Source organism: Meles meles, chromosome 1, assembly GCF_922984935.1.
Source record: "Meles meles chromosome 1, mMelMel3.1 paternal haplotype, whole genome shotgun sequence".
NCBI lineage: Eukaryota > Metazoa > Chordata > Mammalia > Carnivora > Mustelidae > Meles > Meles meles.
Window position 1 is genome coordinate 183,977,371 of NC_060066.1, and position 25,360 is coordinate 184,002,730.

The 25,360-nt window shown below is 48.5% G+C and overlaps 1 protein-coding gene across 1 annotated transcript in view; it reads right to left on the reverse strand.

The window, feature by feature from the left end:
- The window catches only part of RIMKLA (ribosomal modification protein rimK like family member A), a 33,287-nt gene that overhangs the window by 4,952 nt on the left and 2,975 nt on the right, over window positions 1-25,360 (reverse strand). Inside the window, exons 2-4 of the mRNA XM_046028169.1 lie at window positions 11,100-11,330; window positions 7,621-7,707; window positions 943-1,146 (exon numbers count right to left, since the gene is read on the reverse strand). Of these exons, the coding sequence (XP_045884125.1) occupies window positions 943-1,146; window positions 7,621-7,707; window positions 11,100-11,330 (522 nt within the window). The remainder of the gene's footprint in view (window positions 1-942; window positions 1,147-7,620; window positions 7,708-11,099; window positions 11,331-25,360) is intronic.

The following is a 25,360-nucleotide window of genomic DNA, read 5'->3' on the forward strand; positions in this document are numbered from 1 at the left end:
CCTGAGTGTGGCATCTGCCCCCATCACGACACTACATCACGGTGTCTTGCAATGACCTGCTTTCAGGTCTTGTCCTCTGCGGGACCGCAGCTGTCCCAGGGCAGGGACTCTCTCTGTTAAGTGCACTCTCTTGGAGTCCGCTGATGGCGACTGCTCTCGACCGGTATTTGCGAAGGAAGGACCGAACTGCGTCTCAGCCTCTGTTACTCACTGGCCTTGGTACACCCACAGGGCCAGTTAGGATCTAACCCTGGGGATGTGTTTTATCATATTATCAACAGACACATTCATTCAGTGAGGATGACGGAAGCTTTCTGTGACGGGGACAAGAATTTACATCCCTCCTGCAATGTCTCCATTCACCGCGACAGAAAACAAGATAAACAACAGGTTCATGAGATGGGGTTATGCTTTTGATCCAAACATAAACTGCATCTTTCTCACTGTATCAAACATATAAGGAAAACCCAATCCTCGATGACAATGCAAAAGCAGAATGCGCTCTGCCTTCTGCCACTGCCTCAGTGCAGACGGTCATTACCTCCTGCCTGAGCAACTGTAAAAATCTTCCAAACTCCTCCGCCTCATCTCTGCCTTCAGTCCCTCCTCTGCCCACGTGTCAGTTTTCTTGAACATGGATCCTCATGTCACTCCCTGGGTGAAACCCAACTGCTGAGTCCCAACCCCTACCAGAGGAGGTGCCATCTCAGTGCCCTGAAACCTAGGCCTCACCTCTGTCACAGCACCTACACCCATCTGTCCCCTTCCTGGGCTGCTTGCTGTGACAGGACAGGGCTTGTTTCTAATCCTTATCTGTGATCCTGGAGCCTAGCAGAGGGTTTGAGAAGATAGGAGGGCTCGATCCACATGTACTGAATGGGTGCAAACACCCTAATGAAAAATCCGTAGTGAGGAAATGGGCCGAGAGCTTTTGTCCCTTACCGAGGGAGCAGTTGCTCTGCATCCGTCCATCAGTGGAGCAGCGAAGCATGGAGCCTATCACCCGGCCCCCTACCACTACCACCCGGATGTCTTTGCCGTGTGACTCCTTCACATACTTCTGGAACAGGTAGGGCACATCATGGCGAATCAGATGGCAGATGTCCGAGAGGTGATGTTTATCTCTGGCAAGAAAAACAGCTTTTCCTTTAAGAAGAAAGACAAAGAGCAAGAGGAGTAGTCAGAGAAGGCTTTGAGGCGAGTCCTTGCCCTCCCGTCTCCCTGTCCCGCACAGCTGTTGGTTCTTTCTGAACCTGCCTTCCCTCGGCCCCTTCTGTTTCTCTGACCAGAATCTCGCTTCTTACCAAATGGCCGCCGAACCTTGTTTTCTCTTGGTTTTACTCACGTCCCTCTCTCCCCTCACCACGACCCTTTTTTTCAGGATGGAATAATGAGGTTATTCCAGAAACACAGAGGCGAGGCCAGAATAAAATCCTGAGGATCTAGTCAGCTCAGTTCCAAAAGCAGTCAGCATCTCCTATCACTCCAGGATGCTGATGAGGCAGAGTCTGTCTCTAACCCACTTTGTTAATCGCCCAAACCTCACACTGGGCTTGAAGTACAAAGCAGGTGTCAATCCATTTTTACAGAACATAATTAACTGAACACACTTAGAGGAATTCTAAGGCTAGGAGAGAGAGACCCACAAAAGGGAACTCTAATACAGCATGACAGAGCATTAACAGAGATCTATGCCAACACAATGGGAGTTCAAACAGGGAGCCCCCGACAGACTCCCTCCTCCTCTAAAGCGTTAGAAAACTATCTGGCTATACCTGTTTAATTCTAAATGGGATGATCTATACTTCTATTGCTATCTAGGGAAACAATTCCTGCTTGACTCCAAATCCTTTCTTTTCTGCTTGAATCTTCAGTTCTTTTGTCATTACTTAACATCTGCTTCTCCATTTGCATACAGCTGACAGATCGGAGCAGGACTTCCTCAGAGGTTTGCTCTGCAAATCCCACATGAGCACACCCAGTCTGTGCCTTCCAGTTATGGAACAGAGAGAAGGTTTTCCTAAGATTTGTGTCACCACACTAAAAGGAGTGGGACCCTTCTGATGAAGTCTTTTTTTTTTTTTAAAGATTTTATTTATTTATTTGACAGAGAGAGATCACAAGTAGACAGAGAGGCAGGCAGAGAGAGAGGAGGAAGCAGGCTCCCCGCGGAGCAGAGAGCCCGATGCGGGGCTCGATCCCCGGAACCTGAGATCATGACCTGAGCCGAAGGCAGAGGCTTTAACCCACTGAGCCATCCAGGCGCCCCTAAATGAAGTCTTAATAAAAAGAGTAATGGGTATCAGCCCCTAGTGGTACAGAAGACTAAAAAGTAACCGCCAAGACGTCTCCATCACTTACACTTGGCACCAGGAGATCCGGCATCTGACTACAGATGGCTGGGATTCAAATATGGGCACTGGGGGTTCCCTGGACATTAGGCAGGATTTTCACAGAAATGGGGGCTTGATACAGGGATTTGGTTCCTTGGTTCCTGGCAGATGGCAGGTTTAGTCTACAGTTACTAAAGGAGCTATAGTGGGATGCCTGGGTGGCTCAATTGGTTAGGCAGTTGCCTTCGGCTCAGGTCATGATCCCAGGGTCCTGGGATTGAGTCCTGCGTCAGGCTCCTTGCTAAGCTGGGAGCCCTCTTCCCTCTCCCTCAGGCTGGGAGCCTGCTGCTCCCCCTGCTTGCGCTCTCTGTCTGTGCCAAATAAATAAATAAAACCTTTTAAAAAATTAATAAAGGAGCTATAGTTTTCAGGTACAGAGGAAAAGGGGGGGAGAAGGTGGGAAAGAGGACCAAGATTCATCATCTACCCTGGGCCAAACACATTGTTTTTTCATTATTTCATTTATACCTCATACTAGCCCTAAGAAGCCATTAGGACAGGGTAGTTATTTTTGTTTTACAGTAGAGAGAAATAAAAGTCTACAAGATTAGTAACTTTCTCAGGGGCACAGCTGTACCATTCCACTGCTTTCTTTAGATTCATTTCCATATACTAGGGTCTAACTACCGCTATCGTTTGTCTACTCCCCGTCCATTTTCCCTAAGATACGACGTGTTACCCTAGTGATGAACAACCTGAAAACGAAATTAAAAACTCAATCCCATTTACCAGAGTATCAAAAAGGAACAAAAACATTAGGAATAAATTTAACCGAAGAACAAGACTTATCACTGAAAACTATAAAACATTTCTAAGATGGGGTGCCTGGGTGGCTCAGTGGGTTAAGCCTCTGCCTTTGGCTCAGGTCATGATCTCAGGGTCCTGGGATCGATCCCTGCATCCGGCTCTCTGCTAAGCGGGGAGCCTGCTTCCTCCCCTCTCTCTGCCTGCTTCTCTGCCTACTTGTGATCTCTCTCTCTCTCTCTCTGTGTCAAATAAATAAATAAATAAAATCTTTAAAAAAAAATGATGTTTCTTAAAAAAAAGAGAAAAACAAAAAACATTTCTGAGAGAATTAAAGAGCTAAATAAATGGAAATAAGCCCTTGTTCAGGGACCAGAGGACTTAATATTGTTAAGAACAGCAACACTTCGACTGATCTACAGATCTAACACAGTCCCCACCAAAAGTCTGACTTCCTTTTTTGCAGAAGTTGACAAGCAGATTTTACATTATGCTGTAAAATTCATACGGAAAAGCAAAGATCCCAAATATCCAACACAATCTTGAAAAAAAGAGTAAAAGGACAAAGTTGGAGCCCAACTTCCCAACTGCAAAACCTACTGCAAAGTCACAGTCATGAAGACTGTGTGGCCTGGCATAGGAGGGTAGTAGACACACGGATCAACGGGAATAGAACTGAGAGTCCAGAGCTGAGCCTCACACAGAGGTCAGGGGCTTTTTGACAAGAGTTATAAAGGCATCCCATCAAGAAAGAATTGTCTTTAACAAATACTGGGAAAACTGGATATCCACATGCAAACGAAAGAAGCTGGACCCCTGCCTCATACCATATACAAAAATTAGCTCCAAAGGGATCAAAGACCCAAAGGTAGGAGCTCAAACTATAAAACACTCACAAGGAAACCTAAGTATCAATCTGTGTGACCTTGGATTAGGTAGCCACAAAATGACAACTACACGCACAAGCCACCAAAGGAAAAATACAGATGAATTGAACTCCATTGAAATCAAAACCTTCCCTACATCCAAGGACACTATCAAAAAAGTAAAAAGACAACACAGGTTGGGGAAGAAACATGTTCAAATTATGTCTGTTATGTTATGAACTCTTAAAAACTCAGCAATAAAAAGGGACCCCTGGGTGGTACAGTTGGTTGACCATCCAGTTCTTCCCGGCTTTATTCAGACTCTGATCTCAGGGTTGTGAGATCAAGCCCTGAGTTGGGCTCCACACTCAGCATGGAATCCACTTAGGATTCTCTCTCTCCCTCTGCCCCACCCCCCCCCATAAATAAACAAATCTTTAAACAGAAAAACAAACAAACCTCAGCAATAAAAACACCAATAACCCAGCTGAAAAGTGGGCAAAGGATCTGAATACACAGTTGTCCAAAGATCTACAAATGCCTAATAACCACATGCAAAGATGCTCGACATCACTAGTCATTAGGGAAATAGAAAGCAAAACCACGGTAAGATGCCTCCTTCCACTCACTGGGATGGTGAGAATTAAAACAAAGCACAAATACGCAAATTGCTAAAAATTCTCATCATAAGAAAAAAATTCTGTACAGTGATGGATGTTACCTAGACTTACTGTGCTGACCATTCTGCAATGTATACAAACATTCAATCATTATACTGCAATCAATCAGATCTCAAAAAAGATTTGAAGAATTCATTTAAAAATAAATAAAGTGGGCCCCTACATTACTAATGCTTGGGAAACATGTATTCTGGCTTGTGGCTTGCTTTTATAGTGGAGGTATGCTGACTATTCGCTTAATTTGTCAAGGCAAAGAGGACATTCATATATGTATATTCTAAGAGTTAAGCCTGCCTACTTTTCAGGCTACAGATGTTCAAATATATACAGTCAAAAAGTTTTATTTAGGGGCGCCCTGGGTGGCTCAGTCACTTAAGTGGCTGCCTTTAGCTCAGGTCATGATCTCAGGGTCCTGGGAGCGAGCCCCGCATCGAGCCCCGCATCGGGCTCCTTGCTCAGCAGGGAGCCTGCTTCTCCCTCTCCCTCTGCTCCGCCTCCCTATTTGTGCTTTATGTGTCTCAAATAAATAAATAAAATCTTTTTTAAAAAAAAAAGTTTTATTTAGTACTCCAAAAAACCCCCAATCATAAATAAAGGAGTGAATGAATAAAACAAGGATTACTAAGAATGATGAGAAATTAGAACCCTCATAATACTGCTGGTGGGCCCGTAAAATGACATAACCATTGTAGAAAACAGTGCGGCAGTTCCTCTGAAGTTAAACAATTCCAGGCTTAGGTACATACCCGAGAGAAAGGAAAACATATGTTTACAGCATCATTATTGATAAAGCCACAATGGAAAAAACTCAGATGTCCACCAGCTAACAAGCAGATAAACAAAATGTGGGCAAGCCATACAACAGGATATTATGGAGCTGTAAGAAGGAATGCAGGGCTGATCCACACCACGACATGGATGGCCCATGAAAACATCATGCTAAGTAGAAGGAGCCAGACACATACTACATGATTCCCTGATAATAAATGTTCAAAATAGGCAAAATAGTCCATAGAAACACGAAGTAGATGAGTGGTTGCCAGGTTCCAGGGGAGGCAAGTGAGACTGGCCAAAAAGAAACCTTTTTGGGGATGGAAATATTCTGCAATTAGATAATGGTTACAATTGGACACGACAGTGAATACACTAAAATCCACTAAATTGTACACATAAAAATGGTGAACTGTTTGTTATGTGAATTACATCTCAATTCAAAAAATTTTTTTTTATTTTTATATTTTGAGAGAGAGGGCAAACAAGTGGGAGTGGGAGGGGCAGAGGGAGAGAGGGAAAGAGAAAATCTTAAGCAGGCTCCACGCTCAGCACAGAGCCCAACACGGGACTCGATGTCATGACCCTGAGATCATGACCTGAGCCGAAATCAGGAGTCAGATGCTTAACCAACTGAGACACCCAGGCACCCCTACACCTCAATTTTTAAAATGTTTGAAAATACCACGTATTTTATTTAATTTCCATTTATTGTCTGTTTTACCCTTCTACAATGTGAGCTCCTTGAGGACAGTTTTTCTTTGTTCCTTTCCATATCCCCAGGGCTTACAACAGCGGTGTTCTGTGGGCACTCAGTAAGTATTAGTTGAATTCTCAATTATGTATACTTTAGCACAATAAAAAAAATTAGACATTGAACTTTAGCACTGTAGCATATCTACTGAATAGCATTAAGGGGTCCCCCCCCGTGCCCCCCAAACTCATTCCTTTCTCCTCAACGGGACCCTTTGGCTCCCACGAGCGGCTTTGCTCACACCTGCCTCCATATGCTCGCTTACTTACTGCCTCTATTTGAATTCCACTCTCCAACCTCGGTCTCCTCCTCCTCCTCCAGGGAGGCCTTCCCTGCCCCGTGGCCTCTGCCCAGCGCAAGCAGGTGCTGGACCAGCCTGCCAGGGAGGTGATCACCCTGTGACGTGACCGTCTCTGCTCCCTGCACACTGCAGCTCCCTGAGAGCAGGGACCGAGTCTAGTTCATCTCACTGCCCCATCCCTACAGCACAGGAACTGCTCAGCACGTGTCTGTTTTGGGGGCCTCCCCTCGCTGCAGATGCCCTGAGTGTGGAAGTCGCATCAGGGGGGACCTTCCCCCAGGCCGCGGGAGAGCTTCCTGCTGCATGCGCGCTCCTCTCCGCCACCAGTCCCTGCTCCGCACCGAGTTCTGCAGCAGGTCCCCGGGACCAAGAGGCCTCGGACCAGGTTCCCGCCCTTGAGCAGCGCCCTGCCAGCCGGGGGGAGACACGCATACACTTGTAACTGTCATAACAGGCAGGGCTGTGCTAGAGCCGTGGACCAAGCACCACGGAGACACATAGGCAGAGCTGGTGGGGAGGGAGGAGGACTAGGCACGTGGAAGGGAAAGAAACAACAGTGGAGGGGGAGGCCAGCAGGCCCTTATGGGGGAGCAGAGGTTCACCAGGGGCCAGAGGAAGATGGCACTGCCAGCAAAGGGAAGAGGGCCGAGGTTTAAAGACAATACGTGGTCTAGCTAGCGAAGTAGTCGACAGTGGACGATGGAGAGTGAACGTGGCCAGAGAAGGCTGCAAAGGAAGGATGAGTCTACCAGGCCTCAGGGCGATGGCGAGGAACACGGACCTCGTCTAAGAGGCAACAAGGCTCTTGGAAGGGCCTGTTAGTGAGGGAGTGAGGAGAACAGATGTCTCAGAGAAATGACTCCCTAAGAAAAGAGGACACACTGGCACCGGGGCTAGGGAGACCACTCAGAGTCAAGTCAGGAGTCCAGGGAGTGAAAGAGAAGGGTCTGACGTAGCAAGGACAGTGGGGGCAGCGAGGAGGGGACAGAGGGACCGATGATACTGCGAGCCCCTCGAGGGGGCGCTCCATTTCTCTAAGCAGCGCTGGGCGGCGCCTGATGAGGCCAGCAGGGGAGCGGCCCCAAGGGAGGCCAGGAGGCGCCGCACTGACCCCGGTGTCCTCGTGTGCTCTTCACCACGACCGGATAGCCCAGGGGCTCAGCTTCATCGATCATCTTTGAAAAGTCTTCGTGCCCACCTGCCAAGAGAAGGTGAAAGTCAGGGAAGGTCAGGCTGATGCTCACGAGAGGTCCGCCCGGCGCGGCCCCCTCTGTGCGAACACTTTCAGGGCCTCGGGTTCCTCTGATTAAAGCAACTCAGACCCGTGCTATCCAACAGACCTGGATTTTGCACCTGTAATGTCCATGGGAGTAGAGAGATAAGGAAAACAACACGGATCAAGTACGTGACTGTGGCAAAGGCCTCACATGCTCGAGCTCATGTAAGCCTCCTACCAGCCCTACAGGCAGGGCAGGAATTTTCCCAGTAAAATGGCTGCGGTTCAGCAAAGTGTTAATGACCGACACACAACCGCAACGAGGCTGTGTCCATCATCAGGGGCATCTGCACAAAGAGTACACATGATCAGAAGGGAGCTCCTGGGGCGCCTGGGTGGCTCGGTCAGCTAAGTGTCTCAGGCCCGGATCTCATGGGCCCTGAGATCTTGCACTCGCACTCAGCAGGGAGTCTGCTGGAGAGGCTCTCCCTCTGCCCCTCCCCCTACTCTCGCTCAAATAACGAAATAAATCATTATATATATTTTGAAGATTTTATTTATTTATTTGACAGAGAGAGGCAGCAAGAGAGGGAACACAAGCACAGGGCGGGGGAGAGGGAGAAGCAGGCTTCCAGCTGAGCAGGGAGCCCGAAGCGGGGCTTGATCCCAGAACCCCGGGATCATGACCTGAACTGAAGGCAGATGCTTAACCGCCTGAGCCACCCAGGCGCCCTACAAATAAATCTTTAAAAAGGAAAAGGGCACTCCCAGCTTCCTGATCTCCAGCTATCCTTTTTCCCTTCCCTATAAAACAGTGAAGAAGGGGTCTTTCTTATGCTCTAAACCCCTTTTCCTCTCACCTCCCCGGGGATCTTGCACCATTAAGTGTGCTCTCTCTGATGGGTCTTCAACCTCCCAGTTCCCAGTTTCGTCACCATTTTATTTATTTTTAAAGATGTATTTATGAGAGAGAGCAGGAGCAAAAGGGACAGAGGGAGAGGGAGAGAGTCTCAACCAGACTACACACTGATCATGGAGCCTGACACGGGGCTTGATCTCATGACCCTGAGATCATGACCTGAGCTGAAACCAAGAGTTGGATGCTTAAGCGACTGTGCCATCCAGCGCCCCTCCATCATCATTTTAATTACCTATCTGTCTACACTTGATCTTAGCCAAAAGGCTGAGAAGCAATTATCTATCTATCTATTTTAAAGATTTTATTTATTTATTTAACAAAGAGAGACACAGCAAGAGAGGGACCACAGCAGGGGGAAAGGGAGAGGGAGAAGCAGGCTCCCCGCTGAGCAGGGAGCCTGATGTGGGGCTCAATCCCAGGACAGCGAGATCATGACCTGAGCCGAAGGCAGATGCTGAACGACTGAGCCACCCAGGTGCCCCACCCATCGCCATTTTAAACTTGCCCTGTTCTTTCCCATCTTCGACAAACAAAATCCCTACTCCTTGCCCCTGCCTTATCCCTTAATCACAAGCTTGTATCCCTACCATCAAGCTACTCAAACAGGTTTGCATTTTCTCACTTCTCATTCATTCCCTCGCCCCTGACAGTCTGGCCCGTCTCCCCATCACTAAACCGCAGTTGTATTCGCTAAGTCCCTGTGGCTAAATCCAACACACATCCCAGTGCTTATGTTCCTTGTCCTTTCAGAACCAGACAACACTTTGAATTATACCATCTGCCCCAGAATGTTCTTTCCATTGGCATCTGTCATCTCTCCTTTCCCTCTTCACCTCTCCAGCTGCTCCTGCTTGGTTTCCTGTATACCTTCCTCTTCCTTGACCCACTCTCTCCAGCGTTCCCTCTTGAACCCTCTCACTGAGTTTTCGTTTTTACTGTGGTAAAATTACATAAAACTCGCCATGAAAAGGTGTCCAGTTCAGCCCTCTCTTCGTTCTATATATTCTCCTGAGCAATCTCATCTGTTCTCAACGGCTTCACTTAACATCATGAATGTTTTCAAAACCACTTCCCTAGGCCACCCCTCTCTCAGGAGCTCCAGATCCACTCATCTGCTGCCTACAGAATAGTCTTACTTGCTTATCCTATAGATGCCTCAAAAAAAAAATGTGCCCCAAACTGAAATCATCCCTGCCGGATAACCCCTCACGCCCTGCCCACCAACCTGCTTCTCCTCTCCCGTGTCTCTGGTCTCAGTGACTGCTTGCTTTCCCTCTGGCTCCCCAAACCAGAAGCCAGAATCACTCTGGATTCCTTCTACACCTTCAGATCCGGCCAGTCTTCACGTCCTGTTACTGTGATCTCCTTCGTAATTCCTGGATCTCTTCACTTATCTTTGTCCTAACTATGCGCTCCCCCCCCCCCCATTAAGACCGTCATGGCTCGGGGCGCCTGGGTGGCTCAGTGGATTAAGCCGCTGCCTTCGGTTCAGGTCATGATCTCAGGGTCCTGGGATCGAGCCCCGCATTGGGCTCTCTGCTCCGCAGGCAGCCTGCTTCCTCCTCTCTCTCTGCCTGCCTCTCTGCCTACTTGTGATCTCTCTCTCTGGCAAATAAATAAATAAAATCTTTAAAAAAAAAAAAAAAAAAGCCCGTCATGGCTCACTTGGACAGCTTAAAAAGCCTGCCACCACATACCTTGTCTCCACTCCGCCCTGTCTGATTCCTTCCTCGTTGGGCAGCCAAAGCGATATCCTGCACTCTGATCAGGCCACCACCCTGGAAGTCTCTGGATTTGCCTTATCTACTTCACACACTGTATAAGCTCCTCTTACATCTCCGCTCCATCTCCCACCTATCTACAAACTACTCAAAATACCACCCATCAGTCACGTTCTCACTTGACTCTAGGTTGATCTACATTCCGCTCTCTGCTTGGGTTACCCCCCTGTCCCTGCTGCTTCCCTGGAATAACTTCAGCTGAGCTTCGCTATTCTGAGGAAGCCTCCCTCGAGGTCTCCGAAGCTGCATATATCCCACACATATGCATATGCAGGATATATACGGTAGATATGGTATATACAGTCCGTATATCCTGTACCACCTTGCACTAACGCATCACGGCACTTACTGTCCTGACACTGCCCGTTTGCTCACTGACCACCCCCCCCACCGGGCTCTGATGAGCGGGGAGTGCCTCCAGGGCAGGACACTGTCACTTACCGCCCTAGCCCAGCACCTCGCATGGTACCAGGCACACGGTGTGTACCCCACACACACAGCCTCGGTGAGTTAAAGACAGAAGGATCGACCATGTTAAGGACTTGAGACACTGAAATCCGAGAGAAGCCAATTCCCACTGAAAATCAACAAGACACTGGAGGGCTTTCGGGGAGAGAAAAGACAGAGAGGCAGGATGGTTTGGGAAGGTCCGTTCCAATCCCAAGGACACGCACCGTACGAGAAGGTGTCCGGCATGGGAACCCCGTGGCCAGCCAGTTCCTGGAATGTCCAGAACTTGTTGACGCAGTTCAAAATGCTCTGCGGGCGGTTAACCAGGCGGCAGCCCAGCTTCTCCAGGTGGCGCAGGACCGTGATGTCACTGTCTGACTGCACCGAGGGGGTGGGCACCCGCACGAGCACCACGTCAGGGAAAGTGGTGAGCGCCTTCTGGTTCAGCTGCAGGCCTGCAATCGAAGGACAAGAGTGAGCTCCGTGCTGGCCACCAGCCAGTCCCGCTGGGAGAACTGCTTCCAGCCAACTCCTCAAGACTGAACCCAGCAGAAGACAGCCTTGAAGGTGGCCCTGGAAATCCTGCTGTAACGAGAAAGCCACGGTCAATGCCACACTCCCCACAGATGGGCAGAGCATGATCATGAGGAAACACAAAAGAATGAATGGGGGGAAAAAGGAAAAGCAGCGTATCGACAATAATCCAAGTCAGAAGAATCCACAGGAAATAGGTAATAGAGCCCCGCACCTTCCTTCCACGGAGCCTGAGTATTACTCAGAGGGTAGTGGGTCAGGAGGCTGGAGACGTCAGGAAAAGGAAGCAGTGCAGCTCACTTAAGGGCTCCTTACTAGTCTTTTAGGACTTAACCTTTAAAAGTCTGTCTGGAGGGGCGCCTGGCTGGCTCAGTCAGTAGAGCAGGAGACTCTTGATCTCGGGGTCCTGAGTACCAGCCCCACGCTGGGCACAGAGATTCTACTTTAAAAAAACAAAAAAGAAAAGAAAAAATTGGTCTGGAAAATTATGTAACCACTTGAATGATTTCTATGAATATAATGAATGCAAAAATGCCAATGTTAAGTAGAAAAAAAAACAGGACACAAAATGACAAATACAAGTTAGAAAAGACTAAAAGGAAATAGACCAATATTTTAACAAAGGGTAATGGGATGATAGGTGATTTCTTGTTTTATACTTATCTGTAGCTTCCAAAACATCTCTGAGTGCATATTGCCTTTATAACCACAACAAAAATCTTCCAAAAAAAAAAAAAACGATCTATTAAAAATCAATTCGGCATCAATCAAAAGTAGAAAGCATCCAAAGATAACCGGTCCCTGTGGTGAAAGGACCTGCACTGTGTTTCACTGGTAAACTGGGAGCACGAGCTTGAAATGAAGACCTGGAGGACCGGGAGTTCAGTCTTCAAGTGTCTGTAGGGCTTCCATGCAGAAGACTTACTTGGCTTGTCTTCTCTGACCCCAAGAGGCACAGCTATCCATGAGTATGGTTTTCTCTCTCGGTTTGCTCCTGCATCTCCAGCCCCCAGCACAGTGCCTGGGGCACGACAGGCACCTGATGTTTGCTGAACTGTCCAGAAGCCACAGGGAGACAGATTTGGAACCATGGAGACCAGAAATGGGATGGGAAGGGCAATGAGAAGTGAGTTCAGGGAATGATTTGGCCAGACTCAGAGAACCTTAAAGGAGTCTTTAAAAGGCTCTAAAGAAAACCTTTTAAACAGTGCCAGAACCATCTTATAGATAGGCTTGAAGCTCAGCATCTTCTATTCCGTAAGCAATGGGCTACGCAACCAAATTCCAAGAACACAAAAGATACAGAGGAAAAGTTACTACTTCTCCATGGGTTGGGGGATGAATCATGTCCATACAAAAACACGAAGCAAAACAAAACAAAAGGAAGCAAAGAAAGAAACCAAAATCACAAAACTACTCTACAAATGTAACTTGCACACTTTCCTCCCATTCTAGATGTTCCGTCAATTCAACCCAAGGGGGCAGGTGTCATCATTAAGATACGCCATTTCCAGAACTTCTGCGGACAGTGTGAGCCCGAGGGACTGGAACGTAACTCTCAGGGATGACTTATAGAGAGCATTCAGGTCATCTTCACTTTGCCATCAGAAAACAGCATCATGTGTACGGGCTTTGTTCCTTTGCCACTGACAGCCCCCGGGGAAAAGAATATAAAAGGAGAAAAAAGCAAACCCTGTATTAGCATCCTCAAAACTGATAGGCAGAGAAAGAAAGAAAAGTATTCCAGTGGGTGAGAATGGTGAGTAAACACTCAGGGCAGAAGCAACAGCCCAGGACATCAAGGGATGCAGGGATATATGCAAATCTGCTCTGAAAAGTCTCCAGAGCCGTCCACATGTGGGGGGCTAGCATCGCCACGGCACACACACTCCACCGAGCGGGGGAGGGGGGTTGGGGGGTGGACAGCTTGGGGAGGCTTGCACCACCTGATGAGAAAGATGGCTTTGCAACAGAAAAGTGACCTAGAGAAATGAGAAGCAGCAGAAACGCGTGGCTTTCAAATTCCAACATGAGGCCACAGACGAACACTTAAACTTCTAAATGGGAAGAGAAGAATTCAGTCGCTTCCGGAAATACCAGCCACAGGTGGACGGAGACAGCTCAGCCCCAAGCAGGTTCACAGACACCTAGGAAATCTTACCAGAACTTCATCTCTCTCCTCCAAAGGTAAATCTTTGGGCCTGGCTCATTCCAACTGAAGCCTTCAATAAATGAAGAATGGAATGGGTTAAAGAGGGGCCGAAGAGGCTCTCCACCAAGCAGACAGGTGTGGGCTCTGACTGTGCCGGGTTCCAGCTCTGAGCTGAGGGTCGGGCCAGGCCCAGGAACAGGAACAGATCTGCACAGTCCTCTCCTCTGCCCATGTTCACGGTGCCGGACTTCCTGCCGTGGATATCTTCGCCCGCCCTGTTCATCCCTGTCCTCTTTGCCACCTACTCCGAGGGAAATCACTTCTAGAAGTAGGGGACAAGAGGCGTCCACTCTTCTGTGGCACCCACACGAACTGCAGATCCACACGGCCACGGCCAAGAACAACTTGGGTGTGAGGCTGGCTCTTGGCAAACCTGCTGCTGAGTTCTGAGACCTTGAACCACTTAGTAATGGCTCCCCCTCGTCCCATCCATATCTGCTCTCAGGAAAGGACGTGATGAACTTAATACGGGATGCAGCTTAAATGTGTCTTTGCCCAGAGTCCTTAACATTTTCACTGCCATCTATAGGCCTTGAGCCCAGGGAGTAAAGAGCTGTGCAGGCCATGAGGGCGGGCAGGGCTCTGCTTGGCTGCGGTTGCTTGTAGGGAAAGTGCTCAGCAATGAGAGGCTCGTGCCCTCGGAGAACAAGGGATTTCATGTGACTAAGTGCCCAGTAGGTATCACCTTGTCGTGGGGAACAGGGCAAGAGGAAGGGAGCAGAGCTGTTTCTGGAATATTATTTGGGGTCTTCCAGACTCCTACATCGGGCTTGAAATGTACTATTTTGCTTCAAACCACTTTTTTTTTTTAAACTATATCACCCTGTCCCAAAACAGGTCGGTAAGACAATGAAAAATATCAGACCACAAACTAATTGGTACAGTGACCAATGGCCAACCCAGTTGAAATCAACCGTTTGAAGCCACAATATTTCCTCCGTATTACTTCGAAAAAGAAAAATTTCATGGTTCATTATATTCTTATGTCCTTTTGAACTGTTATTTATATTTGGAAATATTTTACTATTAAAAACAAGATAGAAAAATGGGACTTTTTTTTTTAAGATTATTTATTTATTTATTTGACAGAGAGAGAGAGAGAAAGAGAGAGGAAACCCAAGCAGGAGGAATGGGAGAGGGAGAAGCAGGCTTCCGGCCAAGCTGGAGCCTGACACAGTGCTTGAACCCAGGACCCTGGGACTATGACCTGAGTCAAAGGCAGACACTTAATGAATGAGCCACCCAAGTGCCCCAGAAAAATGGGACCTTTCTCAAAGAACTGGGCCTGTTCTCTTGTAACTCCTGTATCAGGTTAAATTAATTCTGCAAAACTAGACTTTCACATTGTACGTACAACAGCAAAGAAATGTACTCTGTAATACCAAGAAATAGCTTTAGAACGAAGCAAATCTCTCTTAGAAAGTAGAACTCTAAAAATTAAGAACCATCCTCATTCCTTCACACCCATAGAGGGAAATAAAAAATATACGGACAGTCCGCAGTGCAGACATTCAGATCAGAATCTGGTTGAGAATTTTTATGGAGCACCCGTTGTGTTTTCGGTACTTTGCTGAGAACTTTCACATGTCTTAACCTCATTTAAATGAAAATTTTCTCAGGGCACCTAACTGGTTCAGTCAGTAGAGCATGTGGCTCTTGATCTCAGGGTTGTGAGTCTAAGCCCCACACTGGGTGTAGAGATTACTTAAAAAAAAATTAGGGGACGCTGGGAAGGCACAGTTGGTGAAGCCCCCAACTCTTGGTTTCGGCTCGGGTTGTGATCTCAGGGTTGGGAGACTGAGCCCTGCATCAGGCTCTGCACTCTGTTCTTGAGTTTGTTCTTGAGAACAAGCACTTTGTTCTTGAGAAACTCTGCTTGAGTTTCTCTCTTCCTCTTCCTCTGTCCCTCCCCGCTCTGCTCTCTCTCTCCAATCTTTTTTTATTGAATTAGGTAAATAAATAAATGAAAGATTTCTTGTCATATGGATCCCTGCAATGTATCTGACTCTACAAGTCTCCATGCTGACGAGGAACTGATGCATGAGGGGTCACTATCCTCCCGACTCCTGTGCGTGCACAAGCACACACACACACACAGCCCCTGCTTCACAAGAGAAAGCTTCAAAAGCAAACCAGTTCCTAGTGCACTAGGAAAAAACCTTCACGTACTGTGCAAGCAGCAGAAATAAGAAAATCAGGGGTGCCTGGGTGGCTCAGTCAATTAAGCCTCTGCCTTCAGCTCAGGTCATGATCTCGGGGTCCTGGGATCGAGCCCTGCATCGGGCTCTCTGCTCAGCGGGAAGCCTGCTTCCGCCTCTGCCTCTACTTGCCTCTCTGCCTACTTGTGATCTCTGTCAAATAAAGAAATAAAAATTTTTTAAAAGATTTTATTTATTTATTTGACAGACAGAGATCACAAGTAGGCAGAGAGGCAGGCAGAGAGAGAGAGGGAGGAAGCAGGCTCCCCGCTGAGCAGAGAGCTGGATGCGGGGCTCGATCCCAGGACACCGGGATCACGACCTGAGCCGCAGGCAGAGGCTTTAACCCACTGAGCCACCCAGGCGACCAATAAAATATTTGTTTAAAAAGAAAGAAAGAAGAAAATCACAGGACATGACGGCATGACAGCCAGCAAGAACTGCACTCCAGGCAGCGTTTAGAACCCCTCTATCCTCTGGAGGGGCTGTGGCCTGGCTCCGCATCTACCTTGGCGGGCGGCCGGGACGCTGGGGGACGGGGCTGGCCTCTGTGGGGGAATGAATGGATCTCTCGCTCCACGGCTGGGACGCAGCCACGAAAGGCGCCGTTGGCGCCGGGAGGGTCGGGGGACTCGTGGCACGGGACTCAGAGTTCCTTGGGGGGCGGCCCCCAGGCACAGGCCCCTGGCAACGGAAGGCTGAGCAAGCAGGACAGGGCCCGGGCCCAAAAAAAAAAAAAAAAAGAACCCCTCTATCCTCACAGGACCGTGCAACCGTGCAACAGTGGCTGGCAGGGACATTCTGCAAGTTGTCAGAAAGGAGGCGAGAGTATAAACAGAGTAAGTGGATAAGGCAAGGGCAGCTCAGCATTACCTTGTCTCGCTGTGAAGATGTGCCATTTGAAACACGATCCGGCTCTCGTCTCAGGGATGCTCCAGGTTTTCCCTGGTTTCTTTCCACCCTACCCCCACCACTTTCTCATAAGGAAGTTATTTTTATTTTTAGGGAGTACATGCTATCACCACCCCTCCTTCCTTTTAAAGCTCTTTGTTTCACTGCCCCAAGAAATCTTACCTCCACCTCATTAAAACCCACAGTCATTATGTGGCCCCTTTTGTTCCCCACCAACTGCTGTTTTCAGGTCATTTAATTCACTTCAACCTTTATTGAACTGTTGGGATGAGTCAGACACACTATTAAGCAGGGATACCAGGCTGAACGAGGTGATCTGTGCCTACAAGGAACTTGTCTCCTACGGACATATAGACACAACCTAAAGATTCATTCAGTCCATCGCTCAACACACCTGCTCAGCAAGTATTTATCTAGCTCCTACTCCGGGCCAAGTCCAGGGTCAGTTCAGGGGGTGCCAGAAGCACACCCTGAGACAAGTGCAGGAAGTTTATTATCAGGAATTAAATGACAATAAGTAATTTGGTGGTAATTTCAGCAAACCCAGGTAGGGGGGTGGAAGAGACAATGTGGCCAAGACAGGAGGTGTTGTCAAGTGAGGGACTCCCTTGGCAACTGCAGCTTACTCATGACAACAAGCAATGGTTGAGGGCACACGTCTCAGCCCTCAGCCATCCCACTCGAGGGGAGAGGAAGCCGGCCACCGGTAATTTTTGTACACCCACTGTCTTTGGTTGAACGCTGCTCCAGCGGCATGGTAGTAATTTCCTGGCCTCTCCGGCTTGCCATGCATGTGTGGGCCCCAGGGCCACCAAATGGTAAGGGCAACAGGGACATGGGAGGGCCACGACAGCTGAGGAACAGGCACCATCTTGAAGGCTGGGCATGGGGCTGGAGGGATGATCCCTGGAATTGAAGAAGAAAGACCATACACAACTGTGATGAATGCTGCTGATCTGTGCAGAGCATCTGGGGGTTGGGCAGTTACCAGTCTGGTTTGGGCAGGGGGTGGGGAGAGGGGCGACTGATTCTAACACATTATAAGAAGTGGTCTAACAGGCATATGAATCAGGGTACAGGGATGGCAGAGGAGAAGGGAGCAGTTAGGGATAATCTCTGAGAGAGAACCAAGGAAAGTTTCAGAAAGGAGATATGGACTCATGGTGCCGCTGGGCTCAGAAGAAATATGTAAAACAAATAAACGCATAACGTCTACCTCTCGGAAAGAAATCCACAGTCAAGGCTTGGCACCTTCAAAGCCCTGAGCTGAGGGATATCTCAGGGCGCATGTATTTATAAAGGCATTGCAAGAGGTTGGGCGGACTTGAGCTGAAAGTCAATTATGGGGAAATGGATAAAGCACTGGCCTCCAAGTCATAGACTTGACTTAATTCCTTATTGTCATTTAACAACTTGGCAAGACACACGTCTCTCCGGGGATCAGTTTCCTCTTCTGTCAAATGGAAGAGTCCCAGAACTTGGCAACCATCGCCCAACCCCCATCCCACCCCCCATCTTACCAACACCAGCTTCCTTGCAACCATGAAGACAAAGCTCAGCAAACCCTTTATCCCTTTCCTGTATCGATCACCCAAGACTCCAGTCTCCAAGGCAGACTCATTTCACTAGATGCTAAACCCCACCTGGCTCTGACATTGCCTTTCCTGCTCCCTTCTTCCACTCCTTCTCCCCTTCGCACTCTCCTCTGGGACACAAGGGGCAGCAAATCCCCTATCCTTGACCTTTCTGGTGAGTATTCCCTTCACCTTCTTTTCCTGAGTGCAGCTGACCCCCGGCTCTCCCCAGTAACGCTGCTTCCCCAATGTCCCTTCCCAGTTGTGGTTGTTCTCCCTGGCCACTGGGATTCCTGAGCCTGCCAGTGGGAGAGATGCTCCTTGCTCTTCACCGTGGCTTCCAGACTATCCTCCTCTCCCTCCCCTAAAACTCCTGGCCTGACTCTTTTTTTTTTTTTTTTTAATTTTTATTTATTTATTTGATAGACAGAGATTGCAACTAGTCAGAGAGGCAGGCAGGGAGAGAGAGGAGGAAGCAGGCTCCCTGCGAAGCAGAGAGCCCGATGCGGGGCTTGATCCCAGGACCCTGGGATCATGACCTGAGCTGAAGGCAGAGGCTTTAACCCACTGAGCCACCCAGGCGCCCCCGGCCTGACTCTTATCACGCTATCATCACACCCCTTGTGTAGGTCATCAGGAACCCCAGCCACCCACCTCCGTCCCTGGAGCTTTAGCTTCTGACTCAGCAGCCCCCCACGCTGTCACAGCTGGCAGTGATTTCAATATCCCTGGGCAGGGGCACCTGGGTGGCTCAGTCGTTAAGCCTCTGCCCTTGGCTCAGGTCATGATCCCAGGGTCCTGGGATCGAGCCCTGCATAGGGCTCCGGGCTCAGCAGGAAACCTGCTTCTCCCTCTCCCACTCCCCCTGCTTCTGTTCCCTCTCTCTCTGTCTCTCTCTCTCTGTGTCAAATAAATAAATAAAATCATAAATATGTGTATATATATATCTCCCTGGGCAGAATTCTTCCAATGCCCAGGCCCATTTCCTGACCTCATTTCCTCCAAGGATGCTATCCACCACCCCACCTCAGCCACGACTCTGGGTGATTCTAGACTTCATGCACTCATCATAATTCCAGTCACGGTCTCCTCCCTTTCTGGCTTACTGTCTCTAGTACCCCAACTCCAGCCAAACTTTGATCCCACTTTGACCCCAGGAACTACCGTGCATGTCCCCGCCTTCACTTCCCCTCTTAACCTATTTCAAGTCCACAGTCAGACACCACAGCACGCATCTGCAAACCAATGGTACGTCCTCAGATCCTGTACCTGTTCCTTGCTTGGCTAAACCATGTCCCTGGTTAGACCGATCCAACTCAGTCTACCTCGTGTGCCCTCCTACGCAATGGAATTCGGAGAAAACAACAAACAGACCTGCTGACTGGTCTCAAGGGCATCCTTCCTGCCGCCTGGCAAGCACCCTATTTCCCCAGTCCATTCGTTCTCCCTGACCCAAGGCAACGATTTCACTTTTCATTTTGCTACTTCCTCCCTCCTTCTCCTTCTCCCTCTTCCCACTGCAAGGAGAGAAACTGAAGCAATCAGAAAGGAACTTCTCTGCAAGCTTCCACAAGCACTTCGGCCTACCTGCCCACACCTGGGTCTTACAGGTTACCTTCTCTCTTACAACAGCTGAAGTGCCCTTGCTCCTAGCTCAGACCAATTCCTTGAAAATACGCAATAGGTCCCAACCCCTCGCACTCACTTCAAACACTGCTTGGGCAATTTACCTCTCTCCCCTGCATCATCAATTTCTCTCCATTGGATCACTCACACAAGCATACAATATGCTGTTATTTCTTTCGTCTTCAAGAAAAACTTCCCAAACCCATCTCCCATCTGAGCAACGTCTGAGTCAGCTCAGGCTGCTGTAACAAAATACCACAGACTGGTGGCTTGAACAAGAGACATTTATTTCTCCCGGTTCTAGGGACTGGAAGTCTGATAGGGTGCCGGCATGACTGGGTTCTGGTGAGGGCCCTGTTCCTGGCTTGCAGACAGCTGCCTTCTTGCTGCAACCTCAGAAGGCAGAGCAAGAGAGAAAATTGGGGGGAGAAACACAATTCAGCTTCCAGCTGGCTATCAATGCATTTCTCGCCTTCCCTTTACAAGACTCTTTAAGACAGTGTGTATTCCCTGGTTTCCATTACGTCATGAGACTTCTCAGGGACACAGATGCTAAGGCCACATTGCTAAATCCAGTGGTCCATTCTCATCCCTCATCTGACTTGATCAACCAGCAAAACCTGACACCATCTGATCACGTCTTCCCTCTTTGACTACTTTCTCCACTTGGCTTCCAAGACGCCACTCGCCCCTGGATTTCTTCATCCCGTATACTGAGGATTCTTCGCCGGCTGCTCAGTCCCTGGACCTCTTCTCTCTTCTATCTGGAGTCATTCCCTTGCCAGGTAACTGCAGATGTTTCTGCTTTGGCTACCTTCAGGCCAGGGCTTGCTCCTGTATCCCCAGCAAGATGAAACTGCCTACGTGACATTTCCCACTTGGATGTCTCATGGGCATCTCAGACTCAGTCCTGATCCTCACCACCTGTCCAAACCCACTCCTACACCCTTTCCATAAATGGCACGCTATTCTTCTAGCTGCTCAGGACAGACACACTGGAGTCCTCCTTGTCTAGTCTTTCCTGAACATCCAACATCTGATCCAGTAGGCAAGTCCTGACAACTTCGTCTTCAAAGTCTATCCAAAATCCAGTCACTATGCACCTCCTCCCCTGAAATCATTCTAATCCAATAATTATCATCTCTCCAGACCTGAATTGTAGCAATGACCTCAGTGATCTCCCTGCTTCTGCCCTCACTACCATCTGTCCGTTCTCAACACCGTGACAAAAATGACCCTGTGACCATAAGGGAGATCATGTCACCCCTCTGCTCAAAACCCTTCAACAGATTCCCAGCACATCCAGTAAAATACAAAGTCCTTCCATGACCAGGGCACCTGGTGTCTCACTCGGCTAAGTGTCCAACTCCTGACCTCTGCTCAGGTCTTGATCTTGGGGTTGTGAGTTCAAGCCCCGTGTTGGGGTCTACACTAGGCATGGAGCCTACTTAAACAAATAAAAAATAAAAATCCTTCATGACCCACAAAGCCCTATACATTGGCTCTTCTTCCTCTATCCTCCACTTCTCTGACCTTCTCTCTTAATACTTGCCCTTGGTGGTTCACTCCGCTCTGGCCACAGGCTGGTCTGTCGCTCCCTCTTGCCTATACTACTCTAATCCCAGATATCAATTTTTTAGAAGATTTTATTTATTTGAGACAGAGAGAAGAGAGAGCAAGCAAAAGTGGGGGCAGGAGCAGAGGCAGAGGGAGAAGCAGGCTCTCCACTGAGCAGGGCGTCTAAAGTGGGGCCCAATCCCAGGACCCCACGATCCTGACCTGAGCTGAAGGAAGACACTTAACTGACTGAGCCACCCAGGCACCCCTAATCCCAGATACCTAAATGGCTTGCTTCCTCACCTCCTTCAGGTCTTTACTTGAACATCAGCTCCTAGCTAAGGATCACCCCAACCCCCCTATCCAAAACTGCATCCCCTCCTGACCTCCAGAAACATCCTATCCTTCCATTCCCCTTCTCTGCTTTTTCCTCCTTAGCCCTTTTCACCAACATACTATATATTTGACTTATCTTGTTTATATCCTCTCTCTCCCATCTAGACTGTAATTTCCTGGAGAGGCACCCGGTCTCTCCAGGTGTCAGTTTCTGGTACCTAGAATGATACGTTACACACAGCAGGTAATCAGCAGGTTATTTGCTGACCAAATGAATGAAGGAAATCTTAACAATGAGGATGGAGGTTGTGTTCGTCCTCTTCATTCTACCTCCAGTACCTAGCACAGTGCCTGGCACAGATGGGCAGGCAACAGCTATGGAACAAGTAGGATGGTTGTGAAGATCAAGGCACATAAAAGATATTGGAGCACTAATAACAGAGTTGCAGGAATAAAGAACCATTATTCTTGTTAGTTCCTCAATGCAAAGTAACTTAAGTTTATCACTTTCTCTTGGGGGTGGGGAGGGTGGCTCTTGAGTTACTTTTTTAATAATGAAGGGTCAAAGAGAAATAGATTGAAAACTTCAGGCCACGCTGTAGGTTTGTGTTAAAATAATAGGGTGAAGACTCTCAGCAAAGTGGGCAAGCTGGCACACTTTGCCCCTGGAGTAGGGGGTGGAGTGCAGTGAGCTAGCAGTGCCCTACCAGGATGTCACTGGACTCCTGCTAAGGGGAGGGCCAAGGAGGAGGTACAGATGGATGGGCGGGACGCAGACCTCTCTGATGATGGCTCCTCCCCTCCCACCAGGCAAGCCTAACCAATTTGGTGGAAGTGTGATGGTAGCGGCGAGAGGTGGTCTAGGAATCTGTAAGTAAGGCTTTGAGATCTACTCAGGATCCCAGTCTACTGGCTCTAGAACTCTTTCCAACACCGTTTATGAGGTATCCCTAAAAACTACTGTTAGAATCATAAACGAGGGGCAACTGGGTGGCTCAGTGGGTTAAAGCCTCTGCCTTTGGCTCAGGTCATGATCCCGCATGGGCTCTCTACTCAGCAGGGAGCCTGCTTCTCTCTCTCTCTCTGCCTGCCTCTCTGCCTACTTGCGATCTCTCTTTGTCAAGTAAATAAATAAAATCTTTTTAAAAAACTGTTTAAAAAAAAAAGAATCATAAACTACACATCCAATCCACCTTCATTCAGTCCTTGAGATTGGCCCATGGATATAAACAAGGACGCTCGGGGTAAAGATTATCCATCAGTGCTCACATCCGCTAAGAAACGGTACATGGTAGATGCCTGCATCCACTCTGAGAAACGGTACATGGTAGATGCCTGCATCCACTCTGAGAAACGGTACATGGTAGATGCCTGCATCCACTCTGACTTATCCACTAGTCCCGTATGGTGGTTTATTCAGATTACAGGGTGTCAGGCACAGGTCCCTGGCAGACTGTGAGATCAAAGATCGACCTCTGTGCCCTAGGTTAGCATGGTATCCTTGTTTGCTAGTGCCTGCTTACATAGCAACGGGGGTCCTTCCCTTCTCCATGAGGCCTCTGTTGTCTTCTGCAAGTCTGCAATATGACCTTTTCCTCCAATTCAGTTAGGATTCCCCCCACCCAAATATTTCAATCTTACTCAGCTGATTACTACAAGGAATCAAGGAAAAGTATCCCAGACACCTTAATTTTTTTAAAAAAGATTTTATTTATTTGACAGACAGAGATCACAAGTAGGCAGAGAGGCAGGCAGAGAGAGAGGAGGAAGCAGACTCCCCAGCGAGCAGAGAGCCCGATGTGGGGCTCGATCCCAGGACCCCGGAATCATGACCTGAGCCGAAGGCAAAGGCTTTAACCCACTGAGCCACCCAGGCGGGGACACCTTAATTTAAAGAACCTGACTAGGGGCACCTGGGTGGTTCAGTCGGCTGGGTGTCTGACTCTTGGTTCCAGCTAGGGTCAGGATCTCCCAGGGACTGAACCCCCAACGAAGGGCTCCGCGCTCAGCAGGATATCTGCTTGAAAGGACTCTCTCCCTCTGCCCCTCCCCCCACTTGCAGGTGCCCACCCCAGCAAAATAAATAAATAAATCTTAAATAAGTAAATAAAAATTTAAAAATAACAAAGAACTTGACCTAGAAATCGCCATATGGCCACCAAGGTTTCAGCTCGGAAAGGAAGGCAAGGAATGCTGAATCATTCTGCTCCTCAGAGACAAACTGTTACACACCCTCATTTCCAGGTCAGAGGCATTTTTTCGGTCTTGATGCCTGTCCCCGAGTTTGTGACTATACTTGTTTCCTGAGACCAGAAATTGTCGTTGTAAAGGCCCGTGGGTGGTCAAAGAACTTAATTTGCACGGGTGACTGTGTCCTAAGAGAATGGCTCATCACAGCAACATTCACACATCCAAACATGATTTCCCAAACAAAACCTTATTACGGCAAAAGTCTCCTATACTTCAAATTAGCCTCTCAGGCCCTTCACTCAACCATCCAAACATTAACTGGAGGCCTACTGGGTACCAGTTATGAAGCATGCATCTGGGGGATTCCCAGGCGTTGAGGGAGGGAGGGAGGGCGAAAGAGAGAGACTATAAACTTTGTAAATAAATAAATTACAATAAAATATGATGGATGCTATTTTCAACAACGTTATTTGGCAGCAGATGGGAAAGGGATTGCCTGAGGGGAGGGGAGGGAGCTCAAGAAAGACCTCAGAGAGATGAGGGATGTGAGCTGAGCGGAAGGAGGAATCCAAGCGTTCGGGGTGAGGGAGAGGGAGCAGACCCCATGGGCACCGTGGGGATTCAGCGATGGGTACCTTGGGGATTCAGTGTGTGGGGCTGGTGAAGTCAGGGCAGGCAGTGCACGGTGGAGTGGAAGGGAGGGAACCAAGTTTGCTGAGCCTGCAATTCCTGAGTACTGGTCCTGCCAGCCAGTACTACGTGCCAGACACCTTACTGATGTTTATAGAGTTAATCTGTAGAAAGAACCCCGACCTCTGCCTGGTCCATAATAAACACCATGCGTATTTTGCTTTGACTCTGACTGTGTATTTGGGTGACATATACACCACCACACTAGCCCAAGATAGAGAGTAATTAAGAGAGATCCGTTGAATGAATGAATAACTTGCGGTTTCCAAGAAGGAATGGAGATGGGCATGGCTCTCATTATGCCACGTCCTGCAGAAGGGTGAAGGGAAAGCGTTCCCTGCAGGACTGCTTCAGTCACCCGAAGGTCATTAACTCTTCCCAGCGGCCATTCCCACTCATCCCATGCGAACCTACGCTGGGGCGGCAAAATCACTCACCACAAAACCTTGCATGTGCATGACATCTTCAGCTTACTCGTATTACCTTGTTTAAATAACTGCAATCTTTAAATCCCAAACTTTCCATCTCTTATATGATTCCTATTTCCAGACAGAACCTGAAATGTTGGTTTCTGGATTTGGGGTCCTACTAGCCTCCACAGACGGAAGCTCAGGAAAGAATTTAAGTAATTGGCTGACGTCCTGCTCCGACTGTCC